Genomic DNA, 12,594 nt, shown 5'->3' with positions numbered 1-12,594 from the left:
TTTCCTTACTTTCTCGCGCAGAGCAGAGCGAGCTTCTAACGACGCCGTACGATTACTATGTGTGCTCGCTCGACGAAAGCTCAAACATGCGAGAAACAGAGCGAAAGCGAAATTTTCGCGCGAGCGTCACTGCGAGCGTCACAAATTCTTCGTTTCGGTTTCGTCCTGCTGCCCCTCTCTCGCTCTCCTTTCTCCCTCTCCTTCACTCCTTTGCATTCACCACATCTCGAACTAGCAATCATCGAAGAAAATGGGATCCGACGACAAAGTTATCACCGCTTACCCCAACTACGCTCCTACGGCGTTCACTCAAGATGGACTCGGAAAGGATAACGGAAAAGATGGAATGGACACTCCTGCTGAGCACACCAAGGTCGAGAGGTAAGTCCCTACGCAGATTTACGAGCGCTTTTGGTGCCGAGCTGACGATTTCGCAACTTCGCAATTCTCTTCACCCGCTCCAAACTTTGAACCTCTCCCGAACTCGCCGCTCTTCAATCATCAGGTGGTACCGTGGAGAACCCCGTCTCGAAGAGTACAAAGGATGCGGAAAGATGAAGGGAAAAGCCTGTATCGTTACTGGTGCTGATTCGGGAATTGGACGCACCGTCGCCGTCTTCTTCGCGAGGGAAGGCGCTGATGTTACTGTCGCTTACGTCGCCGAGGAGGAGGAAGAGTGAGTTCTCAGATTCCTGCTACCTTTTTCGAGCGAAAGAGCGAAAGAAGAATTCGACTTTCGCTCTGCTCCCTTCGAACTTACACTGATCCCGCTCTCTTTTTTCGTAACAGTGCTCGTGTTACCGCTAAACTCATCGAAGAAGCTGGTCAAAAGGCGAACCTCGTCGCAGGAGATCTTCGTACGCAAGCTGAACGTGAGCGACTCGTCAAGAGTCACATGGACACCTTCGGCGCACTCGGTAAGCTCCTACTTCTTCCCAGACTGTCTACCTCTCCTACTTGAGAGGCTCTCCCAAGTATGAGTCGCAAGCTGACGTCTCCCTTCGATGTCGCAACTTTCCTACTCGTTTTCTTTTTTCAGACGTTCTCGTCAACAACGCTTCTAAGCAAATTCAATGCAAAGACCTCGCCGACATCGACATGGACAACGTCAACGACACGTTCCAAACCAACATTATCAACTACATCGGTACGACGAAAGCGGCGCTCCCTCACATGAAACGAGGAGATTGTATCATCTGCACGACTTCGGTTACCGCCTACAAGGGTAGCGCTGGAATGGTTGATTATTCTTCGACTAAGGGAAGTATGAATACGTTCATCCGATCGTTGGCGTTGCAGCAGAAGGAGAAAGCGATTCGAGTTTGTGGAGTTGCGCCAGGTTTGTCGATGTTCTTCTCGCCTCTCTCAAGTTCTAAGCATCTGACGCCCTTCTCATTATACTACAGGTCCCGTCCTCACGCCCCTTCAACCCGCCTCGAGGAGTGAAGAGCAAATGGACAACTGGGGAGTCGGAGATTCGAGTCTCATTCACGGTCGAGTCGGACAACCCGCCGAACTCGGAGAATCCTACGTCTACCTCGCGACTTCGAACTTGTCGACTGGTACGATCGTTCACCCCAACTCGCAAGTCCCATGTTTCTCCCATGGTGCGTCATCCGAGGGAGTTGAAACTGATCGTCTTTCGTTTCGGTGTGAAAAGTGGTCAATTCTTCATTCCCTAATCGCCAAGAGCTTCGAACCTGTGATTGAGTTTGTACATAGTAGAAAGGGGAAAAGGAGTGAAACGTTTGCTGGTTTTTTCGCTGTTCGATCGGGCATTGACCACTATATTCGTGGAAGTGAGGTCGAGCGCTGCAGACCTGGCCTCAGGCAAAGTCTGGACGTCCCGAGTCGCAGTATTCGTGTCCAGACTGACTGACTTCAGACCAACCTCGAGCGCCTTCCTCTCACGATTGAGTCCTCGAACGCATTGGCCAGAAGAGATGAAACGAGCAGAGAATGAGAATGCAACAGTGTCCATGAGAAGTGCGTTCTACAGAAGAATTAGGCGAGTATATATAACGAGTAGGGGGGGGAATACGTGATTGGAAAATAACGAGATTCGAGATTCAAAAAAATGCAAATTTACAAGAACAGAGTCATCAAACCCGCGACCATGAGAGCACCTACCCCAACAGTATATCTCCCTTCCGCTCCACTCGACGGCGCCTGGTCCCCACCGGTCTGAGTAGTCCCCTGTGCGGTTCTCGTCGAAGTCGGTGCCCTCCCAATCGTGGCAACTACTCCATTACTCGAATCGTTCTTGTCGAACGAAGCCGTCAACCTTCCAATCAGGAACTGAGTAGGGATTGAAGTATTCGATGGGTTCGCGATGATTGAGGAGAGGTTCGATGCGGAGGAAGTGAGGAGAGTGGAATTGAAGTAGCGATGATCCGAGGCGATATTACTAGCGGCATAGAGCGTCAGTCGCGAATACAGCGGGAGTGAGGTAAAGTCTGGGAGGCTCACCCGAATTGGGAAGAAAGGATTTGATTCGTTACTTCTCGAGAAGGGGACGAGAAGATCGGGATCGAGTTGTTGAAGATTTGGTTCGCCGTGTAATTCAATTGACAAGACTGAATGATCCCCGACTCAGCGTGATACTCTCGCGAGCCGAGAGAGTCGAAAGAGGTGAAAAAGCGTACCTCTGCTTGTTCCGAATATAATAAAACGCTCGAAGCACCCAACCCCGCCGCTAGACTGAACACGTCCGGTAAGTACGTCTCGTTAACTCCATTGATCGTCCTCGACGTCGAGTTGCCCGAAAGATCAGTCGCGTTGAAGGTCGAATCGGTTAAATTCAAAGTTGAGATTGTTTGATTACTTCCTTCGAGAGTCGAGTTTGCCGCGATAGTACCGTTCACAGTAAAGGGCAAAGAAAGGGTAGCTTCGGTCGAAGGGTTCGAATCACACGAGACGAAGGCGATCCAAGGGACGGGAGTCGAGGTTTGATTCACCGCTGAGGTCTCGTTGAAATAAACGACGATTCCCTATACTCACGCTTCAGGGTCAGTCTCAGGAACTCGTGAGGATCGGGTAAGAGGAGAGCTCACATAGTAGGTACTGTTGAGTTGAGTATCGGTTCCATTCGAGAGTAAAGTCACTCCCTGACTACAATCCACTCCAATTTAGGGTCAGCCCAGAGCAGGAGTCGTCCGGTAAGAGTAACACATGCTCACTTGAGAGTCCCCTGCCCCTGTTCACTCCTCCAACCGGCTAAGAAAGTCGAATTCCTTTCACTCGCAGTTGCGTTCGAGTAAGCTGGTGTATAGGCGAGGGCGGAAGCTGCGAGACTCGCAGAGGCCACTAAAAGGCTGAACATGTTCCTAGTTCGTCTGTAGGGCGAGTTCAAGAGGGACCGAAGGCGGTACGGGTTGTTGATCAACAAAGTTGAATGCGGAAGGGGTTCGACTATTGAGGGATGCTCGGGTCGTAAGGAGTCGTGTAAGCGACTGCACAGTAGATGGCTCTCTTGTGTTGGCGATGAGCGTCAAGGAGGAATCCAAGTAACTCTTTCGGAACCGAACCCACCCCGACCGACCGAGAGTCGGTCGTCATTCTTACTTCTGTTCTATGACTCTATATGGCTACATGATCATTCCAACACTAGCTACGACAACAAGGACAGAAAGTATCCCAAAATCGCGAAAAAAAAAGTCTAAGTTGAGAAAATCGTTTCGAGCGCTTCTCGGACCGTATCATCGTCGAACAACCCGCTGGACGTCGCTCGAGCTGCTACCGTCCTTATACCGAGAGCCTGCAGGACCGAGATAAGCGAAATGAGCGTCACGTCGCTGCTGATTCTAGGCACCGGAAGAGAGCGAAAGAGACTCACCTCCAATTCTTCCCTCTCCACCTCAACCTTCGATCCCTCAAGGTAGACCACACTCGTCACAAAATCTCTCGGTTCCCAATACCTCTTGTTCTCCGGATCCTCGTCCCCATAAGCTCTATTACAAGCCTTCGAAATCGCCTTCACGAAATCCAACGCGTTGTACCCTGGAGTTTCTCGATCGGGAGAAGTGTTGAGGAGGAGGATCTTGTGTTTGAGAGAAGGGGAGGTTGCGATAAGTGAACCGACGGAGGGGAGGGCGAGACAAGGGAGGATCGAGGTGTAGAGTGAACCGGGGGCGTAGATCAATCTACAGCACAATCTTAGTCGAGCTTTGATCTCCAGGGAGAGAAAGACCGAGAGAAGACGTACGATGTGGAAGACTGGAGACTTTCGAGGAATAAACCATTGGGTCTAGGATAAATCTCGTGTCCAAACGCATTCAAGTAAAAAATTCGAGATATCCTCGCTTCGAGTGGCGGTAAACTCTCCTCTGAATCTTTGCTGAACTCGATATTCTTACTCCTGTCACTCTCCCTTCGAGATGGAAAAGAGGAGGAGGAGGAGAATTGGAAGGCGGAGAATTGGTTGGGATCAGGACTTTCATCCATAGGCCGAGAATCATCATCTTCTTCTGCACCTAGGACTGGAGGTTCAGGGAACGAAGGTGTTGTGGCGCGAGTTAGGGGGAAATAGGAAGAGTTTGGAGGGAAGGGATGATGTGGAGTTGTCGAGGTTGGAGGTTTGAGAGCGGGCAAAAGGGAAGGAGAGACGGCGTTTGGGAGGAGAGGAGAGGGGGAAGGGTGGGAGATCTCTGATTGACCAGCTATGATCGAACCGTTCTCCTGAATGAAGCTCATGGTCAGTGCTCGCTAGCTTTGGGAGGAAGAAGAGGAATTTTACGAGTTCAGCAGCGATAGTAACAGTCGAAGAAGTATTGATGACAGGAACGACGGCGAATCGTTCATGAGGTATCCCAGTCAACGACGCAAAGAGGAAGATCGCCGAGGGTACTGAACCGAGAAAGAGTGAAGCTCCTGAAAGGAACAAGTTTCCGATAGAGGCTTTCTTGAAATTGAATCCCTGGAGTAGGTCAAGCGGAACGAGTCAGCTCGAGAGAGAACGAGATAGAGAAGGGATAAGATATACTCGTTGAGCTTTCTTGAGGATCGCACCTTCGAAATGAACGAGAAAAGCTCGAATTGTTTCTTTTCGATCTCCTGGAATACCCTGTCGGTCCGTGCTGCTCCTCCAATCAACGATAGTTCCACAGCTACTATGATTGGAGTGAAGTGAAGGACTGACCCTCCAGAGCTTGTGAGTCCCCTCGACGATGGTATGCCATTCCATCTTGATTTCTGATTGAGTTCCTTCACTCGGCAGTCGATACTCGAACAAACGACGGATACAGCCCAGAGGTGACTCAGGAGGTGACAGAGGGATCAACCGTACTAGTCGGGATCGAATATCTCCCAGAGCTGGACCACCTATCGAGCAAGAGGAGAGAGACCAAAAAGGTTGAATGAGTAGCTGAACGGAATCTAGATGAGCGGAGTTAGAGAGCTTGGCTCACCCAGTACCCTCAAGATCTCTGCTGTACTCCCACCGTCGTCGCTTACAGGGACGATAAACGTCGTTCTGAGCGAGTCTTGAAGGGGAGAGATAATAGCGTTACAACCACTTCCTCCTCCGATAACGGTCAATCGCTGAGTCCGTAACGAGCTTGAAGCTGAACGAGGAGTAGTCTGCTCCATTTGAGTGCGTAGTGGTCGTGCTATAGAGTCAGATCGGAAGTGAAGAGGGGAAAGGAGAGAGGGAGATCGTTCTTCTCCCTCAACCTCTACACCCCCAAACCGCTGATCAAACACCAGTAGACGATGAAAGGATTCGGTAAAGCCCTCGCACGAGGTCAGTTCACACTCCCTCCCTCTCTTCTTCCCTCGATTGATGTTGCACAGCGTCACCGAATCTGACTCCATCTCTCCCTCTCACTCTGCCCGCCTCGTTTACAGCCCCCCATGCGTTCACGAGTAAAGTAGGACTCGCCTCGAAATCGAGTGACCCGGAAACGGATGAACTCGTCAGGAAGTTTACATCTCTCGAAGGTTAGTTTGTCCCCCTCTCCCCTCCTCTCTCGCGGTCACTGGAAGCTGACTGCGCTAGGACTATGTAGAACAAACCGCGAAACTCGTCAAGGACACTTCAAACTTCCGAGAAGCCATCTCTGGTTAGTCTTTCCCCTCTCTCCTCTTCGGCTTGATCCTCGTTTCTTGGCACTCACTCCATCACTCTCCTTATAATTCAGACATGCTCTCTTCGCAAGCTGGTTTCGCTACTGCATTCTCGACCCTCTTCTCCCCCCTCAACGATGAACTCCCTCTCTCATCTCGTCATCCCTCCGCTCAATCGACTATCGATAACATTGCAAACTACCACGAACTCATGAATGAACTACGAGATTCGGTGCAACCTGAATTGGAATTGATCGATTCGAGGGTTACGGCTCCTTTGAAGGAATATTCGGATTTGTTGAAAAAGACGAGGAAAACTATTACGAAAAGGGAACACAAGGTCAGTGTTTCCCCTGCTATCATACACTGAGACAGCTTCTAAACTGATCAGATATCTCGCTCGTTGTAGTTGACCGATTTCGATCGACACAATAACTCGTACACCAAGTTGAAAGACAAGAAGGAGAAATCTCTTTCCGACGAAAAGAACCTCTTCAAGTATGAACAAGATCTCGAACTCGCTACACAAGAGTACGAGCATTACAACAAGTACGTCTCTTCGTTGAATGCTTTCTTGCATTGAGGACAGATGTACTAATCGATTGTATTCGTAATCAGTATGTTGAAGACTGAAATTCCTCGATTCATTCAACTCTCGTCGACTTTCATTACTCCGGTATTCCAAACTTTCTATTATATCGAAGTTGGAATTCTCTGTAAGCCTCCATCCTCTCACTCTTTCCTCTTGCCTGGTTGACTGATCACTCTTTACGATGAATGACGATGATTAGACACGCTCCTTGAGAAGATGCAAGCTTGGTCTAGTCAAGTATACGGAGACATGAGTATCGATGGATTAGAGACGATGCACTATGAGCGATTGGGCGATGTCGGAGAAAGACTCGAAGCCTTGAGCGTCACTAAACGATTCACTTCGACTGGTCAGTCACTCTCCTACCTTTCTCTCTCATGACCCTCTCTGACTGAGTGCTTCGCATGTTTATAGCTCGCTTCATGTCCCAACACCGAGCATCTGGTGGTTCCCCTTCACCCGGACTCGGTCGAACCTCCTCAACCACATCCTCCTCCTCCGGTTACGCCAAACCCACCTCGAGCTACGGCGCCTCTACCTCTTCCGATCTCCCCCCTCCCGCGTACTCCGCCCCCGCTTCCGGTTCTACCCCGACCGGTCTCGCGGGTAAACGTCCCCCTCCTCCCCCTCCCCCTTCCTCCCGTCCGAAACCTCAACAACCACCGATCGAATACGTAACAGCTCTCTACGATTACGTAGGACAAGCTGAAGGAGATTTGAGTTTCTCTGCCGGGGAGAGGATCGAGGTTGTTAAGAGGACGGAGAGCGATCAGGATTGGTGGACGGGTAGAACGGCCTCGGGCGGAGAAGGGCAGTTTCCCGCGAATTATACACAGTCGGGTTAGAGCGGGGAGGAGAGACAACGTGAGGGCAAGAATAAGTAGAAATTTCAGTTTACATGCAGTATCATTTTCATTTCCCTTCCTTGCCTCCCCTGTGACCACTCACGACGAAACCACTGGAGGAGCTCGTGACTGCCTTTCGTTGAGATCCACCAGCGGCTTGCACAGGGAACTACAGCTTGAACCTGAGTCTCCTGAGATTTTCGGGATTTGTTCGCAATTTTCGTTTATCCAATTCGATTTTCTGTGGATCCGGCATACCTAGCTCTCTCAGTACTGTCGCTCGTAGACTGACTCGCTGCCGTCGTGGCCACGTCCGAGACTCGCAAGGATCAGACCGCATGAGTTTTGAAATCATTTCTCCTCTCACTCAACCTCATCATAACCATGTTCGGATTTCTCTCCAAAACTGCTCCGCCGAGCTCTCCCGACTCTACACGGACACCACCTTCAGCTCCCGAACCCATTCAACGAGCCGAACCTCCTCGACGGACTTTTGAATCTCTCGTTTCGGAAGAACTCCCGATCCAACGTCATTCAGTAGCGATGGAAGGTGGAATGCCATCATGTCTGACCCTCTTCGACAACTTCCTACTTTGCTACTGTACGGTTCCATTTCCCTTCTCTCTTCTTCTCATTCAACTCTCGCTCATCTCCCCTCCTCCTCCTCCTCCTCCCCTTCACCTTCTCTCGCGGGCATGTGGTGTTATGTAGCTCTCGCAAGTCAAACCAAATCAGTCTACCGACACGGAGCCCCTCGAGATTGTTCCCCAAAATTCGAAGATTTCAAGTTTTGTATGTCGGTGAAAGGTTCATCGGAGGAGAAGAAAGAAGAGGTTTGGGTGAAAAGGAGGGCGGAATGGTGGGCCGAGAGGAGGTTGGGGAGGAGTAGCGAGGACGTTTGGGATGCGAAAACGTGAGTTCGAGTGAGAATTTCGCTTTGTTGCGAGATATGGCGCGAGGGAGGAACTGACGGAAGGCGTTACGCATTCGTGGAGACAGAAACGTGTATGCAGACCCGAAAGAAGAGAAACGGAATCAAGAAGAAGCAGCCACGCTATGAACAGCTTCGTCGAAACGAAACCGGAAACCACAAATCGAAAACGCCTTCGCTCGGTGCTCCCTTGGTCGTCCAACCGCTCTCTACCACCTCTGACACACTATCTCGTCGCATATCTTACAGCAATTATCACCGCTCGCATTTCTCCTTTTTCAGCACAGGCTTACTGTAGATTGTTGTAACTTTAACCGGAAGTATAGAATCACTCCTAGGTGACAGTTGTGACTGGCTCTAAATGGACAGCGCGAGGAAGGGCTCGAAGATGTCTCAAGGTGGATGTGCAAGGTCCATTACGTGCAGCGGTACTGGTATACGAATCAAATCGAATCAAAAACTCCGAAACAGTATAGAGAAAAAGCGAAAATAAGTTACTATAGACTCCCTACTTCAAAGCTATCCATCTAGTATCATAAGCTTACTCAGTCGAAGTCGGAATCGTGCTACTGTGGACGAGCTCAAACGTTAGTCTCGCGTGATTCGCAAAGACTAACGACGGAGTCGACTCACCTGGCGGTCCCGGTCGGAGAGGATGGTCTGTCAGTCACGGTGATCGTGGCCATACGCGTCGGCGAGAGTGAGGGGAACGTTGGGGACCCGGTAGAGCTCGAATCGCTATCCGACGAAATTTGGGAATTTTCAGTTTCGCTCGGACGGTCGGTTTCCGTTTGAGTCGGTTCTTGTGGAGCGTCGCCTTCGGACGACGAGGGTGGAGGATCAGACGGAGAGGGAGAGGGCGAAGGAGGGGGTAAAGTGACGGTCTCGCTATCGGTTGACGATGAAGGAAGAGCAGGAGAAGAAACTGAATCTGATGGAGTATCGCTCGGTTCCGTAACAGTGTCTGTTTGGCTGATTCCAGATGATCCTCCGTCGGTTGCCGTGGCCGTCATCGTCTCCGTCTCGCCGTTACTCGTGATCTGGGAGCTGGGGAAAGTCTCACTCGATGTCGAGGATTCGTCGGTGCCAGAGGTTTGAGAGGGGGACGTCTCGGTGTGCGTTCCGGTTTGCGTATCGGAGGGGGCATCGGATTGCGTCTTGGTTTGAGTTTCGGATGACGGTGTAGCCTGAGAAATCTCAGTTTCCGTAAAACTGCCGGTTTCTGATTGTGTTGGCTCTTGGAAGCTGTCGCTGTCCGTCGAGAGAGAAGGCGGACCAGTCGGAGCCGGAGAAGGAGAAGGATCAGAAGAAGAAGGGAGAGAAGGGGAAGGTCGAGTGACGGCCTCGGAATCGCTATCGGTTGACGAAGAAGTGTGGGTCGACGACGAAACGTTGGTGCTGGAGGCTTCGGGAGGGCTCGTCCCGGTCTGCGTTACAGTTCGTGAATCGGTTTCCGGATCGGATGGCGAAGAGCTTGGACGCGAAGGAGCAGGTCCAGAATCGGATTGGGACGTCTCCTCGGCGTTCGAGCTAGTCTGAGTGGAGTCGGGCGGGGTCGGAGGAAATAGCGTGATCGTAGGGCGGCGAGTCGTTGTGGATTCTTCAGATGAGGTCGAAGAAGATTCTTCTCCAGTCTCCGTGCTACTTTCGACTGGAGGTTGCGTGGTGGTTTCTTCAGCTTCCGTACTGGTTCGAGTTGAGCTGCCAGTAGGTCCAGGAGGGCGAGTGGACGGAGTAGTGCTAGAGAACGAGGAGAAAAGGCGGAATTAGTTAAAGTCTAAAAAAGCCGCTCGGTTTCAGCCGACTTACCTTGTGACTCTGGTGCTCGTCTCCGAAGACTCTGTGGTCGTCTCAGGGCAGCCGCCGAGGAAGACAGGTAGACCGGGAATGCAAAGAACGGGAGGAGACGCCGTCGGACTTGGCTCGACGGTGGAGGAGCTCGAGGTCTCGGGCTGACTCGACGTGAAGGAAGGTGAAGATGGGGACGGACGGGTTGACGCGGATGAGGGTGAGCTCGAGGAGGAGGACAATGTTTCGCTTGGTCGAGTTCGCGTCGTCGTAGATTCTGGACATCCTCCGAGGAAAACGGGCAGACCAGGGATACAGACAGGATCGATAGAGGTAGAAGTAGCTGAGGCAGTGCTCGAAGAAGGTGGCGGTCTGATGGTTGAGCTGGACGTCGGAACTACTTCAGTCGAGGAGGAGCTCGGAGGTTCAGATTGGGATGATGAGGCCGAGATGGATGAAGAAGACGAAAAGAATGAGGAAGAGGAGGTCGTGGTCAAAGTATCAGTTGGTTGGGGTCGACTCGTGGTGAAATTCGGGCAGCCTCCAAGGGAAACGGGTAATCCAGGGATACACACGGCTGTCGAAGTACTGGGAGGAATACTGCTGTCGGTACTTGTAGAGGAAGTGGTTGGAGGACTTGGCCTGACCGTCGAGCTAGACCTGAGTATGAGAGTCAGCCAAATTTTCGAGCTCAATTCGAAGACACGATTCTTGCACTCACTCAGTATCGCTCGAGGACGAAGAGGAAGTTGTCTCCTGAGCTCCAGTCGACGACGTTGTGCTGACTTGACCTTGAGTCGTCGAGGGGGACACCGTGGTTGGTTGCGTTGTGCGGCTAGAGGAAGTTTCGAATGAGCTCGTCTCGGTGAGAGTTTCTTCGCTTTGCGTGCTTGATCGGGACGAAGACGTGGATGAGGTCTGGTACGGGGGCTGACTCGTTGTAGTCGTGGCAGGAGAAGTTGTAACCAAGCCGGAAGAGGACGAGGAGCTGGAAAGCGAGGTCGATTCGGAAATTTGAGACGATGTTGGGTCTTGAGACGAAGAGCTGATACCAGTTGACGTTGAGCTCGGAAGAGTCGTAATTGTACGAGATGTGTCCGTCGAGGTAGACAGCGTGACTTGACTCGAAGCGGTCGGTAAAGGTCTATCGAAAGAAAAAAAAGGATCAGCCAACGCCGACGCTTGACCCTCAAATAGACTTACCCCTCGACAGTGACGATCTGTAGATCCGTGAGAGTAACCGTAGCTACACTGCGTACTCCGCCAAGAGCGGTGAAAGTCAAGGTCTCGACTCCTGTAACGAACCGAGTTTGACTCGCGATCACAACGAGATCGCCGGATAGAGTCGTTGTGAAGAATTCTACGAGTGCAGACGAATTCGACGACGAGTCAGTCAGCGCGCGCTGTGAAGGCGTCTCTGAGGAAGAGACTTACGGGGTACAATTTCTGTAAGTGAAGTGCGAGAGACAGTGACATCCGGAAGGGCCACGAATGAGGTCAAAGTCGACACTTGTCCATCCGCGAGAGTCGTGAGTTGAGTCTGTTATCGTCGACGGATCAGCGCGGATCAAGATGAGCTTCGTCTGAAAATCACTCACTCGAGTAAGTCCGTCTCGCGTGATCACTTCCGTTCGTCCGTCAATGACCGTCGTTAGGACTTGTTTCCCTTCATTCGCTGCGTCCGAGTTGTTGTTGTTCTTCTTGTTCGTGAGCACGACAGAAGGCGGAATGATGATGACCTGTTTTTTAGCCATTTTCTCGAGATTCAGCATATCAACTTTGAAATCCGGCATCGACCTCACTAGGAGGCGACACACCAGGGAGGATGAAGCAGGTCGGAGACACTCACGCAAAGTAAGACGATCAACAATAAAGCGCCCAGACCTCCCAAAATTCTCTTCTTCCTCTTTCGATCCCTCTGCTGAGTCCCTGGATAAGACCCACTACTCGGTATATATCTCTGATTCCTCAACCTCGCACTCGCATCTCCTCCTCCGCTACTCGCCCCAGTGCTCAAGCCTCTTCTCAATGGAGACTGTGCGCGATTCAAGCGAGAATCAGTAAGCTGGCGAGGTCGAGGACGATGAGAAGAGTGACTCACAGTTGCAGGTGATACTCCGAATCGAGACGAGGTCGACATTGCCGTGAACAAACAAACAAAAACAGTGAGTAGAGGACGAGTCGCATTGAACAACGCACGGTGTCTGAGCAGACCACCGCGGAGGTGAGTACAGTCGAAGCGATCTTTGCTTCGTGCCACGTGAAGCGAGGGAGAAATAAGAGTGAGTAACAGTGAGAAGTTTACAGGAATGAGAAACGAGCGCAGAACGAAGGGCGAAAGGTACTGAAAAGGACTGAAAAAAGGGGGAAGACAA

General features: G+C 51.3%; 6 protein-coding genes across 6 annotated transcripts; 3 read left to right on the top strand and 3 right to left on the bottom strand.

The window, feature by feature from the left end:
* Positions 1-250: 250 nt before the first annotated feature.
* Positions 251-1,710, top strand: JCM6883_006772 (uncharacterized protein; the record flags this gene model as incomplete). Its single annotated transcript, XM_076629793.1, has 6 exons — positions 251-381; positions 506-676; positions 790-917; positions 1,040-1,339; positions 1,407-1,607; positions 1,661-1,710. The coding sequence occupies 6 exons, from the start codon at positions 251-253 to the stop codon at positions 1,708-1,710; spliced, it is 981 nt and encodes a 326-aa protein (XP_076490420.1).
* A 375-nt stretch (positions 1,711-2,085) lies between these two features.
* On the bottom strand, positions 2,086-3,322 carry JCM6883_006771 (uncharacterized protein; the record flags this gene model as incomplete). The annotated part of the gene is made up of 5 exons (XM_076629792.1): positions 2,086-2,407; positions 2,470-2,576; positions 2,646-2,990; positions 3,054-3,111; positions 3,180-3,322. The coding sequence occupies 5 exons, from the start codon at positions 3,320-3,322 to the stop codon at positions 2,086-2,088; spliced, it is 975 nt and encodes a 324-aa protein (XP_076490419.1).
* Positions 3,323-3,658: 336 nt separating this feature from the next.
* Positions 3,659-5,586, bottom strand: JCM6883_006770 (uncharacterized protein; the record flags this gene model as incomplete). The annotated part of the gene is made up of 6 exons (XM_076629791.1): positions 3,659-3,757; positions 3,836-4,142; positions 4,205-4,677; positions 4,736-4,915; positions 5,138-5,319; positions 5,406-5,586. The coding sequence occupies 6 exons, from the start codon at positions 5,584-5,586 to the stop codon at positions 3,659-3,661; spliced, it is 1,422 nt and encodes a 473-aa protein (XP_076490418.1).
* Positions 5,587-5,709: 123 nt separating this feature from the next.
* RVS167 (amphiphysin) lies at positions 5,710-7,500 on the top strand (the record flags this gene model as incomplete). Its single annotated transcript, XM_076629790.1, has 8 exons — positions 5,710-5,740; positions 5,845-5,937; positions 6,006-6,059; positions 6,138-6,403; positions 6,473-6,612; positions 6,682-6,779; positions 6,855-7,004; positions 7,070-7,500. 8 exons carry the CDS (start codon positions 5,710-5,712, stop codon positions 7,498-7,500), a joined length of 1,263 nt encoding a protein of 420 aa, XP_076490417.1.
* Positions 7,501-7,884: 384 nt separating this feature from the next.
* Positions 7,885-8,560, top strand: JCM6883_006768 (EMI1 family protein; the record flags this gene model as incomplete). The annotated part of the gene is made up of 3 exons (XM_076629789.1): positions 7,885-8,101; positions 8,212-8,413; positions 8,500-8,560. The coding sequence occupies 3 exons, from the start codon at positions 7,885-7,887 to the stop codon at positions 8,558-8,560; spliced, it is 480 nt and encodes a 159-aa protein (XP_076490416.1).
* Positions 8,561-8,972: 412 nt separating this feature from the next.
* JCM6883_006767 (uncharacterized protein) lies at positions 8,973-12,359 on the bottom strand (the record flags this gene model as incomplete). The annotated part of the gene is made up of 9 exons (XM_076629788.1): positions 8,973-9,000; positions 9,065-10,171; positions 10,241-10,861; positions 10,941-11,363; positions 11,423-11,579; positions 11,654-11,759; positions 11,818-11,958; positions 12,069-12,254; positions 12,321-12,359. 9 exons carry the CDS (start codon positions 12,357-12,359, stop codon positions 8,973-8,975), a joined length of 2,808 nt encoding a protein of 935 aa, XP_076490415.1.
* Positions 12,360-12,594: the final 235 nt, after the last annotated feature.

The sequence above is a fragment of the Sporobolomyces salmoneus genome, assembly GCF_050403485.1.
Source record: "Sporobolomyces salmoneus JCM6883 DNA, S_salmoneus_JCM6883_v1_ctg6, whole genome shotgun sequence".
Lineage (NCBI taxonomy): Eukaryota > Fungi > Basidiomycota > Microbotryomycetes > Sporidiobolales > Sporidiobolaceae > Sporobolomyces > Sporobolomyces salmoneus.
This window is presented reverse-complemented; position numbering and strand designations above follow the sequence as displayed.